General features: G+C 39.5%; 2 protein-coding genes across 6 annotated transcripts; both read left to right on the top strand.

The window, feature by feature from the left end:
- LOC130717097 (probable serine/threonine-protein kinase At1g54610) lies at positions 1–4208 on the top strand. Its single transcript, XM_057567212.1, has 7 exons — positions 1–709; positions 795–1079; positions 1843–2160; positions 2605–2832; positions 2903–3003; positions 3086–3206; positions 3698–4208. Exons 1-7 carry the CDS (start codon positions 401–403, stop codon positions 4016–4018), a joined length of 1683 nt encoding a protein of 560 aa, XP_057423195.1. The 5' UTR covers positions 1–400; the 3' UTR covers positions 4019–4208.
- On the top strand, positions 4123–15287 carry LOC130717062 (uncharacterized). 5 transcript variants are annotated; one of them, XM_057567177.1, is made up of 6 exons: positions 4123–4247; positions 5695–7158; positions 7263–7511; positions 13603–13683; positions 14267–14755; positions 14992–15287. In XM_057567177.1, the coding sequence occupies exons 2-6, from the start codon at positions 5938–5940 to the stop codon at positions 15046–15048; spliced, it is 2097 nt and encodes a 698-aa protein (XP_057423160.1). In that variant the 5' UTR covers positions 4123–4247; positions 5695–5937; the 3' UTR covers positions 15049–15287. The 5 variants fall into 5 exon arrangements, with proteins under 5 accessions (XP_057423160.1, XP_057423176.1, XP_057423152.1 ...); XM_057567193.1 differs by lacking the exon at positions 4123–4247 and adding an exon at positions 4795–5222 and having other exon boundaries at positions 5695–7143; XM_057567169.1 differs by lacking the exon at positions 4123–4247 and adding an exon at positions 4795–5222.
- The last annotated feature ends 64 nt before the right edge of the window (positions 15288–15351 follow it).

Genomic DNA, 15351 nt, shown 5'->3' with positions numbered 1-15351 from the left:
TTACGATTGAAGACATGTCTAACCTGTCGTGGTGATTAGAGCAGAACTCACTCGAACTTTTATCTATAGGAGAAAAAAAGTCAGTTTTGGACTTTCTTCCTCTCTCTCTCTCTCCAGAGCCAACATTTAACTGACAACACCAACTCAGACTTTCAGACGCAGTGGCATTTCCGTTATTTCCTTCTTCATTGGTGCTGTGTAGCTTCTTCAAGGTGCATGCTCAGCACAGAATCACACTCTTCACTCATCAACGAAGCTTAAAGCTCTTCCCTTATCGGAGAAATAACCGTCACGCGCCGCCGAACGCGACGGCGGTTTTTGCAGCTTACCTTGTTTTTTCTTCCGATTCCATGCGTTTTCCTTGCTCTGACTCCGCCGCAGTTTGCAGCTTCATCTGACGATGGGTTGCGTGCTCGGGACGCCGGATGGTGACGGAGCTCAGGATCAGCGCCGTCGCCGGAAAAGCCAGAGAAATGTTGCTTCCGACGGAGGTAATAATGCCGTTAGCGTTAGGGTTCGGGAGAAGAAAACGAATCGGCACACCGGCGATTTTCCCGGAACTGTTCCGGCGCCGGAGCGCCGGAAGCCTAGATTAGATCCGTTAGCGGTGACTCAACAAGGCTGGCCGGCTTGGTTAATGGCCGTCGCCGGCGAAGCAATCGGCGACTGGACTCCCCGGCGCGCCAGCTCGTTCGAGAAGCTTGCTAAGGTGCGTTGATGCTTCGGTTAACTCCAATTTGGAATCAAAAAATTGGATCTCACTCATGATTTTTGTCTGTGTTGTTGTTGTTCAGATTGGGCAAGGGACGTATAGCAATGTGTACAAGGCGAAAGACCTTCTTACTGGGAAGATTGTGGCGTTGAAGAAAGTTAGATTTGATAATTTGGAGCCTGAGAGTGTGAAGTTCATGGCAAGAGAGATACTTGTTCTTAGGAGGCTTGATCACCCCAATGTTGTGAAGCTTGAGGGGTTGGTTACTTCTAGAATGTCATGCAGTCTTTACTTGGTGTTTGAGTATATGGAACATGATCTTGCTGGGCTTGCAGCTGGGCAAGGTGTTAAATTCACTGAGCCACAGGTACCACAATTTTGAGCTGGTGTTTGCTCTTTGTTTAATGTATTCTGCATATACTTTTACTTTATAACAACAATTTGGCATTTTATAATTGGTTGTTGTGTAACATCAGGTGTTGTGAATTTGTGATTTAGATGTGTTTCAGATCATGATTTTGTTGCCTTAATGTGGTTAAAAACTACGAGTTCTTTCATTTGTGGAGTTTAGGCCTATGATTTAGCTCCTAGTTCTTTCTAGATAATTTTGGGTCCCATCATGGGCTTCTAAGCATATTTAGCTTTGTATTTATTTCATCATTCATGGTTCTATGATGTCCTTAGGGAGCTTTTCTTATGATGTATTTAAGGTACCTTGATGGCGGTTGATGCTGCTACTTAGAAATTTCCTTTATCCTAGCATAAAGTAAGGTTATTACTTTATTAGGAACACTTTTGCTTTCTACTCCTGTCTTCCTGTCTGAATTTTGCTTTCTACTCTGATGGAAAGAAATTTTACTTTTAGGACGTTCAACAAATGTTAATATTTAGTGCATGTTGAGAAGCCTAGTCGATTATGAGGCTGTTATGAAGACATTGCATTGCATCTTGATTTCTAGTCGCCCCTGTTTAAACGGAAAACAGAATTTGCACATTACATGGGGGGGGGGGACTTTACATGGTATACATTTGCAATATGAATGTTAAATCATACAAGGCTCATTGCTTGCTTCATTAATGGTAAATCGTACTTAAAGCTGATTTGTCTCTCAGTATTTTCTCTATGACAGGTCAAATGCTTTATGAAGCAATTACTTTCTGGTCTTGAGCATTGCCACAGTCGAGGTGTATTGCACCGTGATATCAAGGGTTCTAATCTGCTTATTGACAATGAAGGAGTCCTTAAAATTGCAGATTTTGGACTTGCAACTTTCTTTGATCCTAAGGTGAAGCAGGCCTTGACAAGCAGAGTTGTGACCCTTTGGTATCGCCCCCCTGAGCTTCTTCTTGGGGCTACATTTTATGGTGTCAGTATTGACCTTTGGAGCGCTGGTTGCATCTTGGCAGAGCTGCTTGCTGGGAAGCCAATCATGCCTGGCCGCACAGAGGTATTGTTCTTCATCTTGTTTATAAGTGCCATTGTCTAAACTTGAGCTTTTAGACCACTAATTGCGATGCTTTTAATCTGTTTTCAAATATTTCAAATAATAGTCTCAGAGCTGTTATTTGCTTGTGGTTCATCTTATCTTACTCAGGGTCACTTCTGAGGCCTTGTGTGCACTCTGTGCAGGCGGCAATTTTTTTCTGGCCATTTTATTATATAGTTGTATTAGACACCAACCAAGTTGGGTAAGGTAGGGGTTTTGCATAGGGCTGTGTCATCAACTTAATTGTTTATTGATGGCACTGGGCTGATCATCTTGATTATATTCTTGTGTTGTAGTTTCATCATCACAATTTCCTTTTATCCGCATTCCAATATCTTTTATATTTTCTCAAAATGTATATTTTCCTGATGATGTATGACTGACTTTTGGGTTGCTTGGGTCTAGGTTGAGCAACTGCACAAAATATTCAAGTTGTGTGGTTCTCCATCTGAGGAATATTGGAGGAAGTATAGATTGCCAAATGCTACAATGTTTAAGCCACAACAGCCATATAAACGGTGTATCTCAGAAACATTCAAGAATTTTCCTTCATCTTCACTGCCTTTAATTGAATCTCTTTTAGCAATAGATCCTGATAATCGTGGTACTGCCTCAGCTGCTCTAAACAGTGAAGTAAGTGAGCCCTATGTATTAACTTTATATTTGAGATGCAATGCATTTCTCATCCATTTTCTATCTGCAGTTCTTCACCACCGAACCCCATGCTTGTGAACCATCAAGTTTGCCAAAGTATCCTCCCAGCAAAGAATTGGATGTAAAACTGAGAAATGAGGAAGCTAGGAGGTCCTCTTATTCTTAAAGTGTTTGATAACTTCTGGATTGATTCTGTCTAGTTGCTCATTGATCGTTTTCATTTGATTCTCAGGCAAAAAGCTCTAAATGGAAAAGCCAATGCAGTTGATGGTGCCAAAAGAGTCAGAGCACGTGAGCGCAGTCGAGCCATTCCGGCCCCTGAGGCCAATGCAGAGATCCAAACAAACTTAGATGTAAGTCAGACAAATAGTTATGTTTGTTTCTTATCCTCATAGTTAGCCTCAATTACCTTGTGTTTGATTTTAATTTTGTGTTCCTTCAAACCCAAGTTCTAGCATATGCATTTCTTGAGTAGGTACCCTATATTAACATATACTTTATTATTATCTTAGGTCTGGGATTCCTCTTTACTTTACGCACTAAAACTTGCATAAGATTTTCATGAAACCTTGTCATTTGTTTGATTTGGCAGTATTTATAGTTTAAAATATTGTCTGGAACTTGAGACCATTATTTTTCTACTTTGGATTCTCTGATCATGTCTACCCTGAAGACATAAACAATATTTTGTTGGTGATAGTTTTTGTGTTCTTTAATGACATAGAACTCCGTGAGAAATTTTGTTTGATCAGATGATGCTCCCTTGGTGAATTGAGCTTTTCACTTCAATTTGTATTATATGCTGCCTTGAGAAACATTACATGTGTTTCTTTCTGAATTTCAGAGATGGAGAGTTGTGACCCATGCAAATGCTAAAAGCAAGAGTGAGAAATTTCCACCACCTCATCAAGATGGAGCTGTTGGATATCCACAGGATGCATCAAATAAAGAACCCGTTTCATTTGGCGGATCCGACTCTTCATTTGGTTCAGGGATTTTTAATATAAAACAATCTGAACCTGTTAGAAGTCACGATGCTGCAGGACGTTATAGAGGGAAGAAAACTAACCATGAAAACTCCAAGGCTTCATCATGGAAATTTGGGCGTCCATTTAAGCCATCAACAGTTGGACTTTCAATGAATTTGTTATTTAAGAGCAAATAATCATTTTATGACTTGATACATCATTTTGGCGTTTCGCGTTGGTCTTCATTTAAATTATTTTTTTGTTACCGTGTTTCTTCTATTTTTTGGTAATTCAGATGGCATAAAGTTGTTGCTGTATAATGTACAACGGGAATCCTTACATTTGTACATTCTAGAAGAATTCACTGCTGTACAGTTTCTGGGAGCACTTGTTCTTCAATTATGCAAGAAAAATATTTAAAAAAAGGTGCTGTCATTTCTAATGTTTCATCTTTTGACTAAGTGTCCCTAATATTGCCTACATTTCCTGGTTTTTGTTAATGCATCATAATTTCAATCTAGAAAAACTTTGTTAATACATATTTAAAGGTTAGAAAAAAAGTGAGTTTGATGTTATTTTACAAAATTTCACATATTGACACATCACAGATATATTGTTTATCTATCATCTTATGTCCATTTTAGTAAACAACATTCATTTTTCTTAATTTACTTTTATACTCAATTTCCAAATACATTCATTTTTCAAACTTACTTTTGTGAAACATAGATTTAGCTAACTCTAAAAATAAGGACCCTAATAGTAGCCTTGACTTGAGGAAGATTGATATGCAGAGGATCCAAATTGAACATGTTATAGGCTTATAACTTCTTGACATTATAAGCAGATTGTGCCAGCAGGGAAAATTACTGTTGTGTGATTCTATTTTCCGGAGGAGGGTGTATTGATTTTCTGCTACATTGTCGCATAAATAGAGGAAAGTCTTTGCATGTTGACATGGAAGGACACATGTCATGGATAGAAACATCATGCAGAGAAAGAAAGAAAAAGAGAACCGCAACTTGGACACAAAACAAACACAACTTGTGGTTTCCTTTTTGCAAGTTGTTGTAGTTTTCTAAAGTACAAAAAACAGACAGCCAGAAAATTCTGGCTAAGCCATGCCCCACAAATTGTTTGCTTATAGGGGAATGATTTTTGCCTATCACCATCGTCATCCATCAATGCCTATCACCCCACCACCCACTTTTTACGTGAGAGATGGATATGCCTGCGGGCTCCAACAACAACACAACACTCACCAAAGAGAAGAACAAAGAAGAAGGAAATTCCCTCATCATAGACACAAACCAGTTGTGGGGTTTGCAGAGTTTGCTCCTTTGATTGGTTACCTTGTGAATTGCCGAAGAAAGATTGAATTTTCAGCAATCATAAGCCTTGGTGCGTCTGTTCATTATTTCCTGCTTCTGGTTTGGTACTTTGAGCTCTTTTTTCTGAATATGTATTAGAGAAACATAGGAGGTTGCTGCATGTGGTGGGTATTCCATGTTTTGGTTGTGGGATTTCATCCTTTTGAGGAATAACAACAATGATATTTTTCACATTTATTTTAATCCAGATAATGAAAGTAACACTTTTGGACTAATGACTTTCCCCCTTGCTATTGGAGTAGTTGTCTGGGTTTATAGGCATAGTGAAGAATCACTGGGGGGCTATCTTAAGGGTGTTTTGAATTAATGTTCCTTGTTGTTGACTTGAGAAATTAATATATGGTTCAACTTCAGCAAGAAATGTGACCAGGTGAAAAGAGTAGGCAGTTGAAGAACGTTGCAGATTTTCTATGTGATTGATTTACTTATGCGTTTATTTTGTATATCATGAGGAACTTATCAATAAATTCTTTGTTCTGCAGGATAGTGCCTCTAGCGTGACGATGACGTGAAGTCTGGTTAATAATTTTTACTTTCTTTTCTTTGGAGGGGAATCAATTTATTTACACCAGCATTGGTGTTGAGATGGATGGTTTTGGGAGAACAGTTGAAACATAAAAGTACCAAATGAATGCACTTACAAGATGGTGACGATAAATAATAGTATGGTATAGAACGTGATTCCTCTTTGAAAATTTGGAAGAACCTTACCCTTATCAATAGAAATGGGGTTACCACAAGTATCTTCAGGCTGCATTGCTGAGGAGGTGGCAGCATCATTTGTGCAAACTGCACCTAGGATTGCCAGCATAAGCAACAATGAGTTGAACTTGTTGGCTGGGGAAGAAGAACGTTGTAATCGCACGAAAATTCACATGCCTCACTCTGAGAGGAATAATGTTATAGAGCTCTCGAAATCACATGTTTCAAAGACGAGCAAAGATGGTAAATCCAACATACAGAAGTTGAAGATTGACTCCATGGAACAAATTGCCAGGTTGTCTGTCAATACAGAGCAAACACCTACTTCAAGGACTGTAGGTTTTCGTATAAGAGCATCAACTCCTTGCGTTAATGGTTTTGGTGGAAATGGATATTCGTCATCTGTGTTTAATGCCACCAATGACGCAACTGAAGCATCTAAATCGCAAGTCAGGAAGCGATTATTGTCACCTTTGAATGGAATGATGCTTGCTGATCATTTTAGAGGTGATCCTCTGGACATTGGTGAAGGTAATCATCGAACTTGTCCGAAAGTTGGAGATGATTGTCATAATGCTATACATGAGTATAAGAAGGTTCATATTGGAGATGACATCAATATTCAACCCACAATTTGGTCGTCTGCTTATTTTCAGGAATTTGTGAACTCATCTTGTAATGACTCTGGTATGAACAAGAACAAAATTGTTTCTAGTCATGACAGTTCACACAGTGAGCATGAGGAGTCAATGTGTTATAAGCATTTGAAATCGTCTTCAGAACTTAATGATTCTAAAGAGAGAACTAAATTGAAGTCCCTACCAGTGGCGTTATCAATACCTCAGAAAAAGGTGTCATCACCTCGCTTCCCTTTGTCTCCACTGGGTAAAAAATCTTCTACAAATGAAAAATTGGGAGGGTGCAGAACTATTGATGTTATGTTGGATGATGGCAATCTGAGTTTTAAAGATGTAGAAGAATCTCTTGATAAAACTTGTCAAGGATTTAAATCACAGCTCTATTATAACAGTATGCAGCAAAAGTCTGACATGTTTACTCGTGATAAGATCATCGACATGAATGATTATTGGACTCGTCCTGCTAGCTTTCCTCCTAAGCATGCCAATTTTTGTGGAACTATGAGTAGATTGCCTAGTAGAAGGTCCCTGATTGGCTCATTTGAGGAATCGCTGTTATCTGGTCGCTTACTGTCCGGGAAAGTTAGTCAGGTTAGCATTAGTCAGGTTATCAATAAACTTATTGGCTTTTCCTTTATACATTAATTTCCAACTGAAGTTATCATGAGATCTTTCTGTTATCTTTAAATTTTACCACCATCATTTTGCAGAAAATTGAAGGCTTTCTTGCTGTGTTGAATGTAACTGGTGGCAATTTCTCACCACAATCGCAAAAAGTTCCATTTGGCGTATCCAGCGTGCAAGGAGACAAGTATTTATTATATTATTCATCAATTAATCTTTCAGGAAAATTATCAAGCAAGTCTAGAGTCTCTAAATTTCAGAGAACCCTTAGCATGGATGAATCACGATCTGAAAAGAGCCGTATACGCATACCTATGAAAGGACGCATTCAACTGGTACTTCACTACAAGACCTTTAAAATTGTTAAGCTGAGAACATAATTGTTCCCCTTCTATTTACAAGATGCATTTATATGTATATCTTGGAAGAAGATGGCTGTGCATAGTGTTGCAAACTTGAGACTTGATTTATAACATTTTTGCACATTCGATTATTTATTTGATCTTTTTTATACTATTACCAACTTGACAAGGCATGATACAAGTTCCAACTTAGACTTTTGGAGTAAATGAGATTCCTGGAATAGATTTTAAAAGAAGTGACTGACATATGATGTTTAGCAGAAGTATGCTTTCAAAATATCAGTATCACTGTTGGTTTAATTAGTTCCATGTATATATCTCTTTGCTTCCATAAATCTTTGAGAAAGGTTATCACTACCATATTTGATACAATAAATTTGAAAACTTTGTTTTGAATTATATGCATCTAGAAAAAATTATCATATATAACAACCAGAGTTTTTCCCTACTAGGTGGGGTTGACTACATAGATTAAATGGTGCCATAATACCCTGTTATGAACTTAGTCAAATGTAGATCATTTAACTTTGAGTCTCACTTAATGGTTTAACCTATAGTTTCTTTGCTTTCCCTCTACCTCTAATCATTAGACTATTTTCCATCTAATCAAACTCTCATTACCTGTGATAACATTATTCTACAAGCCTCCAGTCATTTGTCTATTTTCCCCCATAATAGTATTTCGGGCCTTTGCGCATTAGGAGGTGAAGTTCTGTAAGTGTCAAGAGAGTTTCCCCTATTCATTGTAATAAAGGTAGTTGATAGGAATCGGTATCTTTAAACAATGTATAGGGAAAAATCCCTTGATTACATAAACACTTGCACAACTTTGAGGGTCTGCCCTCCTACTGTCCAAAGGGCCCTCATACTCTCAAAATGACTAGACTGCTCTCCCTCTCAACCCCTCTTCCTATTTACAGGTAACATCCTTATTTCTAGAAATATCCCAGCCTCCAACTAACTAATAACTATCTCCTTCACTAATATCATGCTACCAATTATGTATCAGTAACATTCACTAACAATTACTGTCTTAACTAACTAAGTGGTTTACCTTTGCTACACACTTTCTCAAATCATCTAAGGCCACCCTCTCGACCATCTTTTCTACAATGGGAGTTAACCTAGTTTTCTCTCTAAAGATATCATTCATAATCCTATCGTGTATTGTGTAACCATTCAACCTTTGTAATACTTTCATCTCGACAACAGTGAGCTTACATTCTTGTTGGCCCATTACGACCCATCATTCAGCCCCCATATAGAAACATTTAGCATATAAAGCCAAAACTTCTGTTGCCAGGTATCATCAATAACTTCAGGATGAGATTGACTTTACAGGGACCAGCTTGATCTGGTTTCAGATGTGCATGATTAGTTGGTAATTTTTCATGTTCATTAATAACCACACTGACTTCTTGCTTTCGGCAATCTGGACGTTTACTCTAGTGATATTTAGTTGTCTGAATGTGGACTGGGCGGGACATAATCTTCTTTATGTCCCGCCCAAAATGAACAATAAACCATCGAAGATAGCCATGGCGGGAAAGGCAACATGACGAGCTTCATTGCCCTCCCTTAGGTGATGGACCCACAAGCCAGCTGGAAGATTCCTTTGGATTTGTCTTATATGTACGGGGATTTGGGCCCTGATTGTCAGGCCCAAATATAGGAAAGATCCATATCATGACCACCCCCTCTATAAAAGGGGAGGTCATCCACTTGTACGAAACCAACTTTTTCAGCATTAATGAGAATATTACTTTTATGGTAGTTTTGCTATTTTAGTGCTCTGCTAGGGTTTACTTTTTGTCTTTCTCTTACGTAAGCTTGCCCTAGTACAGAACATTGGCGCCGTCTGTGGGGAACAACGAGAGGCTCACATAAGAAATGAGGCGGGAAAAGTGAAGGTGGCAAGAAAGTTCTCAACGAAAGTAGTGCCAAGAAAAATGAGGGTAGGAGACTTAGTGCTCCGAAAAAATACAATACCTGATAAACACAACAAACTTTCACCCAACTGGGGCGGGCCTTACAGGATTATAGGCGACGTTGGAGGAGGAGCTTATAAGTTGGAACAACTAAGCGGTCAAAAGGTTCCACGAACATGGAACGCCTCTCATCTAAAGCAGTATTTTAGTTAATAGAAACAACAAATGTAAATGAAGTCGCACTCTTTTTCCCTTTCTTTGGAAAGGTTTTTAATGAGGCGACATTTGTAATGAAGGGACAATTGTTCCCATACGAAAGAAAATTAATGAAAATATCATTTCAACAGAATCGCATATATTTTTTAATTTATATTACGAGTTCATGCAATGCAAATCGTATCAAGGTATGCAATACCGCGAGTAAACCTTTCGGAATAAGAGAGTATCGCCTTCAAAAGTTAAAAGCCTTGGCAATTCTAGTGGCCACTAGAAACCAAGCCTCGTCGAAAAATCGGCTAAGGTATGTAAACCAAAGTAACAACGAAAGTTGGAAACAACTAAAACAACGAATGAACTTAAGATGATATCCATTTAAAGTAGAGAAAAGGGGGCGACACCCATACATGATTTGGAATGAAAATAAAAGACAGGGCAATGCCCAAAGAAAAATTTCAACTTCATAAAATAAAAACAAATTCAAGCCAGGTTCTCGTTGTTGGCGTTGTTGCCCTGGCTTGTCCCAGCTTGAGGATCTTCCTTCTCTTGATCCTCATTCCTGTGCTGCTCATTCCCATCCTCGCCATCTTCTTCAGGCTCACTCTCATCATCGAATTGGGGAAGGAGGTCGAGGCTAATGTCATCATCACCAACTACTTGACCATCCTTGATCTCCTTCAGCCACCCAATGCGGGAAAGGTCAAAGCCCGGCTCAACTACACTGATCTGCTCTTTGGCCGCCAGAAAGCCTTGAGCATATTGGAGAGAAGAACGCCCTAGGATGGAAGCATTCAGGCGATCATATTTCTTTTCCAACTTCTGATATTTGGCTTGAACGGCAGTGTGCTTGTCATTTATGGCTTCTTTAAGAGACTTGGTCTTTTGAAGAAGCAGGTCCGAAGCAGCCAAGTCTTCAGTTAACTTAGCACACTTCTCCTCAGCAGATTTCAGCTTTTTGTTGGCAGTCTCAGCATCAGTTTTAGCCCGCTCATAGGCTGTCTTGTAATCAGCTGCCTTCTTCTCAAAACGGTTCTTGGCTGAGATCAACTCCTTCACGCACTGAGCCATTCCCGCCACAGTACTGGCGGCAGAAAGCGCGTGATGGATCGCCATGGAAGCAATGTTGGGGGGACCTTGACCGGAAATGTCCTTGTGAATCCGGTTGTCAAAAGTACGGGTCATGAATTCCAGCCCATTGAAGTGAGGATCCGACAAATTCAGCAAGGGGGGAGGAGCCTCGCCACCAATGGCTGAACTAGGGCCAGCCTGGCCAAATGAAGTTGATGGGCGGTTGATCAGCGTGCTTGAATCTTGTTGAGGGGGCGGGACATTGTCATGTCCCTTCTTTTTCTCAGCTGGATGACTTTTTGAATCAAGAGTCGATTGGTGGAGAGGCTTACCACCAGCAGCACCTGAAGTTTTTTGACGTTTAGGGTCCCTGACTTTGTCAGAACCCGAAGTACCTTCATTCTTCTTCTTCTGCTCAGTTTCGGCGGCCCTCTTCTTCGCCGCCGCAGCAGACTGGGCGAGGTATTCCTTCATCTTGATTGGGTTCGCATCAACCTTGCTTTTTCCCATCGTAGCTGTATGGAAAACACCAATTAGACGAGATACATGAACAAAAAGAAAAAGAAGTTACGTACAAAGATTATAAACTTACTAAAAAATTGATTTAAAGTGCCGGATTTCGACGCCTCAATCAAGTCGTGACCAGAAATTACTGGTAGTGTGCGGAGGTAATCGGCGACGCCTTGTTCAGATTCATCCAAGGCGTCGTATGAAACGGATATTTTTCGGCGAGGGTTCTTTGTCCAGTAAAAAGGGAAGAGAGGGTTATTGTCGGAATCTCGGAACAAGTTCTTTATTTCGGGCGACTCCATAACTTTAAAGTATTTCTTCTGCCATACTTTGTAATGGCTTTTAAGGGCGGTGAACCGACTCATGTTCTTACGGGCTAATAGTGGAACCCATTTCACAGAAGTAGGTTTAGTGGTGACTGATTTATAGAACAGGAAGAACAAAGGATAGGTCGGAGTGAAACTCAAGTGTTCACAAAGAATTTCAAAGCAGCGGAGAAAACCCCAGGCGTTGGGCTGGAGTTGGCAGGGCGCCACATTCAGAAAAGAAAGAACGTGACATATAAACGGCGAGAAAGGAAGTTTGATGTTCAAGTCTAAGAAGAAATAGCCATAAACAAAGAAGAAATCGGGCGATTCATCGGCTGATTCTTTACGCAACAGAACACAGTCATCTTCGCCACATGGGAGGACATTCAACAGATGATCTTCATTATTCGAGGTGGCGGGATTTATCTTCGTAAACCCTTGAGCGGATATTCGAAGCGAATTAATGCTCCCAACGCTGCCCCAGATAGAATGCAACAGACATTTATCTTCAACTAAATGCACGTCAGAGCGCCATTTAGGTGAAGACAAATCTCCATTAGAGGAGAGAATTGAGTCTACAGAGCCGGCGGGACCGGAATCATCATGGGTAGAAGGCGAGGAGTGAATTTCAATTATAGAGGGGGCGACAACTTCCTCCTCCGTAGAGGGCGAAGAAAGTTCTAGGGAAGAAAGGCTAGCGTTTGGTAAAGACATGCGAGGCAGTTTCATAAAAAGAAGAAAGAAGATGAACAAACTAAAAGTAAAAAGAAGATGAACAGAGTCAAAAGAAGAAAGAAGATGAACAGAGTCAGAGAAAAAAGAAGTAAACGAAGAATCTCAGGAAAGAGAAAAACTAACCAGGGGAAGAACTGTGGATTTGAGAAAGGAGAACGTCGGCGATAGGGGAGCACCGCGCAATGACGACGGCCGGAGGAAGAAAAGGTTCACCGGAGTTCAAAGAAGAGAATGAAAGCTGCGGTGAAAAGGTTTTCAGAACAAAAGTTTTAAGAAAGTGAAAAATGAAAAGTGAAAAGGGGTTTTTATAGAGAGAAAGGAGGAGAGAGAATGAATGGGGGAAGATCGTGGGATTTTGGGATTTGAAATTCGAAAAGGTAGGAAGCGAAAAGACGTTACTCCTCGAGACGCACAACTGAAAATTGCATTTATAACAAATGATGACGAAATCCCGGAAAATAAGGATACGTGCGTCAGTTGAAAAGACGTGATTGACGGTTATAACTAATGGCGACATATCTTTGAAACGGCAACAAAGGTGGCGAAGCGTGAAAATGGCGATGTAACAACGAAAGTAAAGTGGCGATGAACGAATAAACAATAGAGGCGAACTACTGGGTAACATGATAAAGACATTTCGACTCAATTACTCGAGTCTCATGTCTTGGGGGCATGTGGACTGGGCGGGACATAAAGAAGATTATGTCCCGCCCAAAATGAACAATAAACCATCGAAGATAGCCATGGCGGGAAAGGCAACATGACGAGCTTCATTGCCCTCCCTTAGGTGATGGACCCACAAGCCAGCTGGAAGATTCCTTTGGATTTGTCTTATATGTACGGGGATTTGGGCCCTGATTGTCAGGCCCAAATATAGGAAAGATCCATATCATGACCACCCCCTCTATAAAAGGGGAGGTCATCCACTTGTACGAAACCAACTTTTTCAGCATTAATGAGAATATTACTTTTATGGTAGTTTTGCTATTTTAGTGCTCTGCTAGGGTTTACTTTTTGTCTTTCTCTTACGTAAGCTTGCCCTAGTACAGAACAGAATGATATCATCCAAGTTGTACTTGTGATCAGAATTATTGATAGAATGATTAAATTTCCTGAGGAAGGGTGATAAGTCATGCTGGTAGATCAATGACTCATGGACTGTCTTTAACATGAATTTCAAGATAGCAGTGCTGCATAAAACAACTAGATTTGTAGTTTCTCAATTACATTGTGTTCACATGTGAAATTCTACGTATTTTCCCCAATTTGTGTGTTACAAACTTATTGACCTGATTCCAGGTTCTCAGCAATCCAGAGAGGACACCTATTCACACCTTCTTTTGCAACTATGATTTGAGTGACATGCCAGCTGGTACCAAGGTAGGATTGGTTGAATATATATCATATTCAAAGTTCTCTTACCAGACGATCATCGAGCCATATTTACTTTTTTTTTTTTATTTTGATACTGGTTAGAGAGGTAATATAGAAAATCATTCATATTCCATCACCTAACACCTTAAGCTTTTTGAAGAATTTATTTATGATATGGTAGTATAGAGAGGTCTTGAGTTTGATCTCCATAATCCTCATCCTTATAAAAAAAAGTTTCTTCATCTTAATTATTTTGGTTCGTGCAATGTCTCGGTACTTCATTCAAGTCCAAATGATTTATATGTGAGGGAGCATGTTATGTGAGAAAGTTCTCATGTGGACTGCATAATTCTGTAAATCAGATCCTGCCTGGCCTTATCATGCCAAGCATGGTGTTTCTGCAAAACTTTTGGGGCTGTAGTGGAAAAGCCAGTTTGTTAAATTAAGTTGAAACTGTATGATTGATTTGTTTAAATGTGAAGAACATGTGTTTGTTATTTCTTCCACTTCCCATACACTGGTTTTATACCAAACAAAAGCTTTACCAACTCCTTGTTTGATTTGTTTTGCTTGTATTGATCTAAAGTAGACATTCTTGCGGCAAAAAATCACTTTAACCTCGTCTAGATCAATGACCGGGACTGGAAAAGAAAGCGAAACAGATCCTGACACTAGAGCTGATGACAAGTCTTCATTAATCTCAAATACCAGTCACAGAGATAAAGATCTTCTGACCTCAAAATGTGGAGACTTTGATAGTTTCGCACCTACAGAGGCTGGTAATGAAGAAAACTTTAGTTCAAGCACATGCCTTGTTAATGAAGACAAATTTATACATGATTCTTCAAAGACCAATGACAATGGTGTTAACACTGGCATTCTGCTTTATGCTCTTCACCTTCGCTTTGTCTGCCCCTTGCCTAAGAAACGTTCAAGGTCTGTTCATAAGTGCAAATCCGACCCTCTCGCTGCAGAAGTGAGAAATATTATGGACAATGACCCTGAAAGAAGCTTCTACTTGTATGATGATATGAGGGTAGTGTTTCCTCAACGTCATTCAGATTCTGATGAGGGCAAGGTATGTAAATGTATACGTGAAATGGTTTTAATCCTTTCATGCACTAATAACTTGTGCTTCATTAGTACATGTTCAGTTAATAGTTTGGAGCTATGTGATGATAATCTTGAAGAGCATTACACTTTTATTTTGTGAGATTTCAAATATAGTCCTAAAAGCATCAATTATGGACACTTTGGCACTTCTTGGTTCCCCATTTCTCTCTTATCTCATGTAGTGATTATTTCATGTCGCAGTTACATGTGGAATATCATTTCCCTTCCAATCCAAAATACTTCAACATCAGCTGCTGAAATGCCACCGTCTCTCGCAATAGATTTTGTGTATATAGTTGTAAATATTGTATGTATGCAATTCATTTCTTCTTTAAAGTTTGGGGCTATCTGCTTCCATTTCACTTATAATTTGTAAATTACATAGTTGTTGTCCATATGTAATTGATAGTACTTTGCTATACTTTAAGCAAGTGTGCTTCTCTAAAAAGCATTGAGCTTAGAAAATTCAGATTAGAAGAGGTGTTGGGGCATGGAAATCAGAATATAAGCTAATACAGAGAATGATGGTTCTCAGAGCAGTATGCTAGAACAAATGAATGA

Source organism: Lotus japonicus, chromosome 1, assembly GCF_012489685.1.
Source record: "Lotus japonicus ecotype B-129 chromosome 1, LjGifu_v1.2".
NCBI lineage: Eukaryota > Viridiplantae > Streptophyta > Magnoliopsida > Fabales > Fabaceae > Lotus > Lotus japonicus.
The sequence above is the reverse complement of the archived record's forward strand: the minus strand, read 5'-3'. Positions and strand labels throughout refer to the sequence as shown.

What these genes read in the sequence shown, in the direction of transcription:
- LOC130717097 (XM_057567212.1), top strand. Translation starts at nt 401, where the DNA reads ATGGGTTGCGTGCTCGGGACGCCGGATGGTGACGGAGCTCAGGATCAG. An exon ending in TCATGCCTGGCCGCACAGAG is followed by an intron (nt 2,161 to 2,604) that starts GTATTGTTCTTC and finishes GCTTGGGTCTAG; the next exon opens with GTTGAGCAACTGCACAAAAT. An exon ending in CAGCTGCTCTAAACAGTGAA is followed by an intron (nt 2,833 to 2,902) that starts GTAAGTGAGCCC and finishes TTCTATCTGCAG; the next exon opens with TTCTTCACCACCGAACCCCA.
- LOC130717062 (XM_057567177.1), top strand. Translation starts at nt 5,938, where the DNA reads ATGGGGTTACCACAAGTATCTTCAGGCTGCATTGCTGAGGAGGTGGCA. An exon ending in TGAAAGGACGCATTCAACTG is followed by an intron (nt 7,512 to 13,602) that starts GTACTTCACTAC and finishes ACCTGATTCCAG; the next exon opens with GTTCTCAGCAATCCAGAGAG. An exon ending in ACATGCCAGCTGGTACCAAG is followed by an intron (nt 13,684 to 14,266) that starts GTAGGATTGGTT and finishes GATCTAAAGTAG; the next exon opens with ACATTCTTGCGGCAAAAAAT.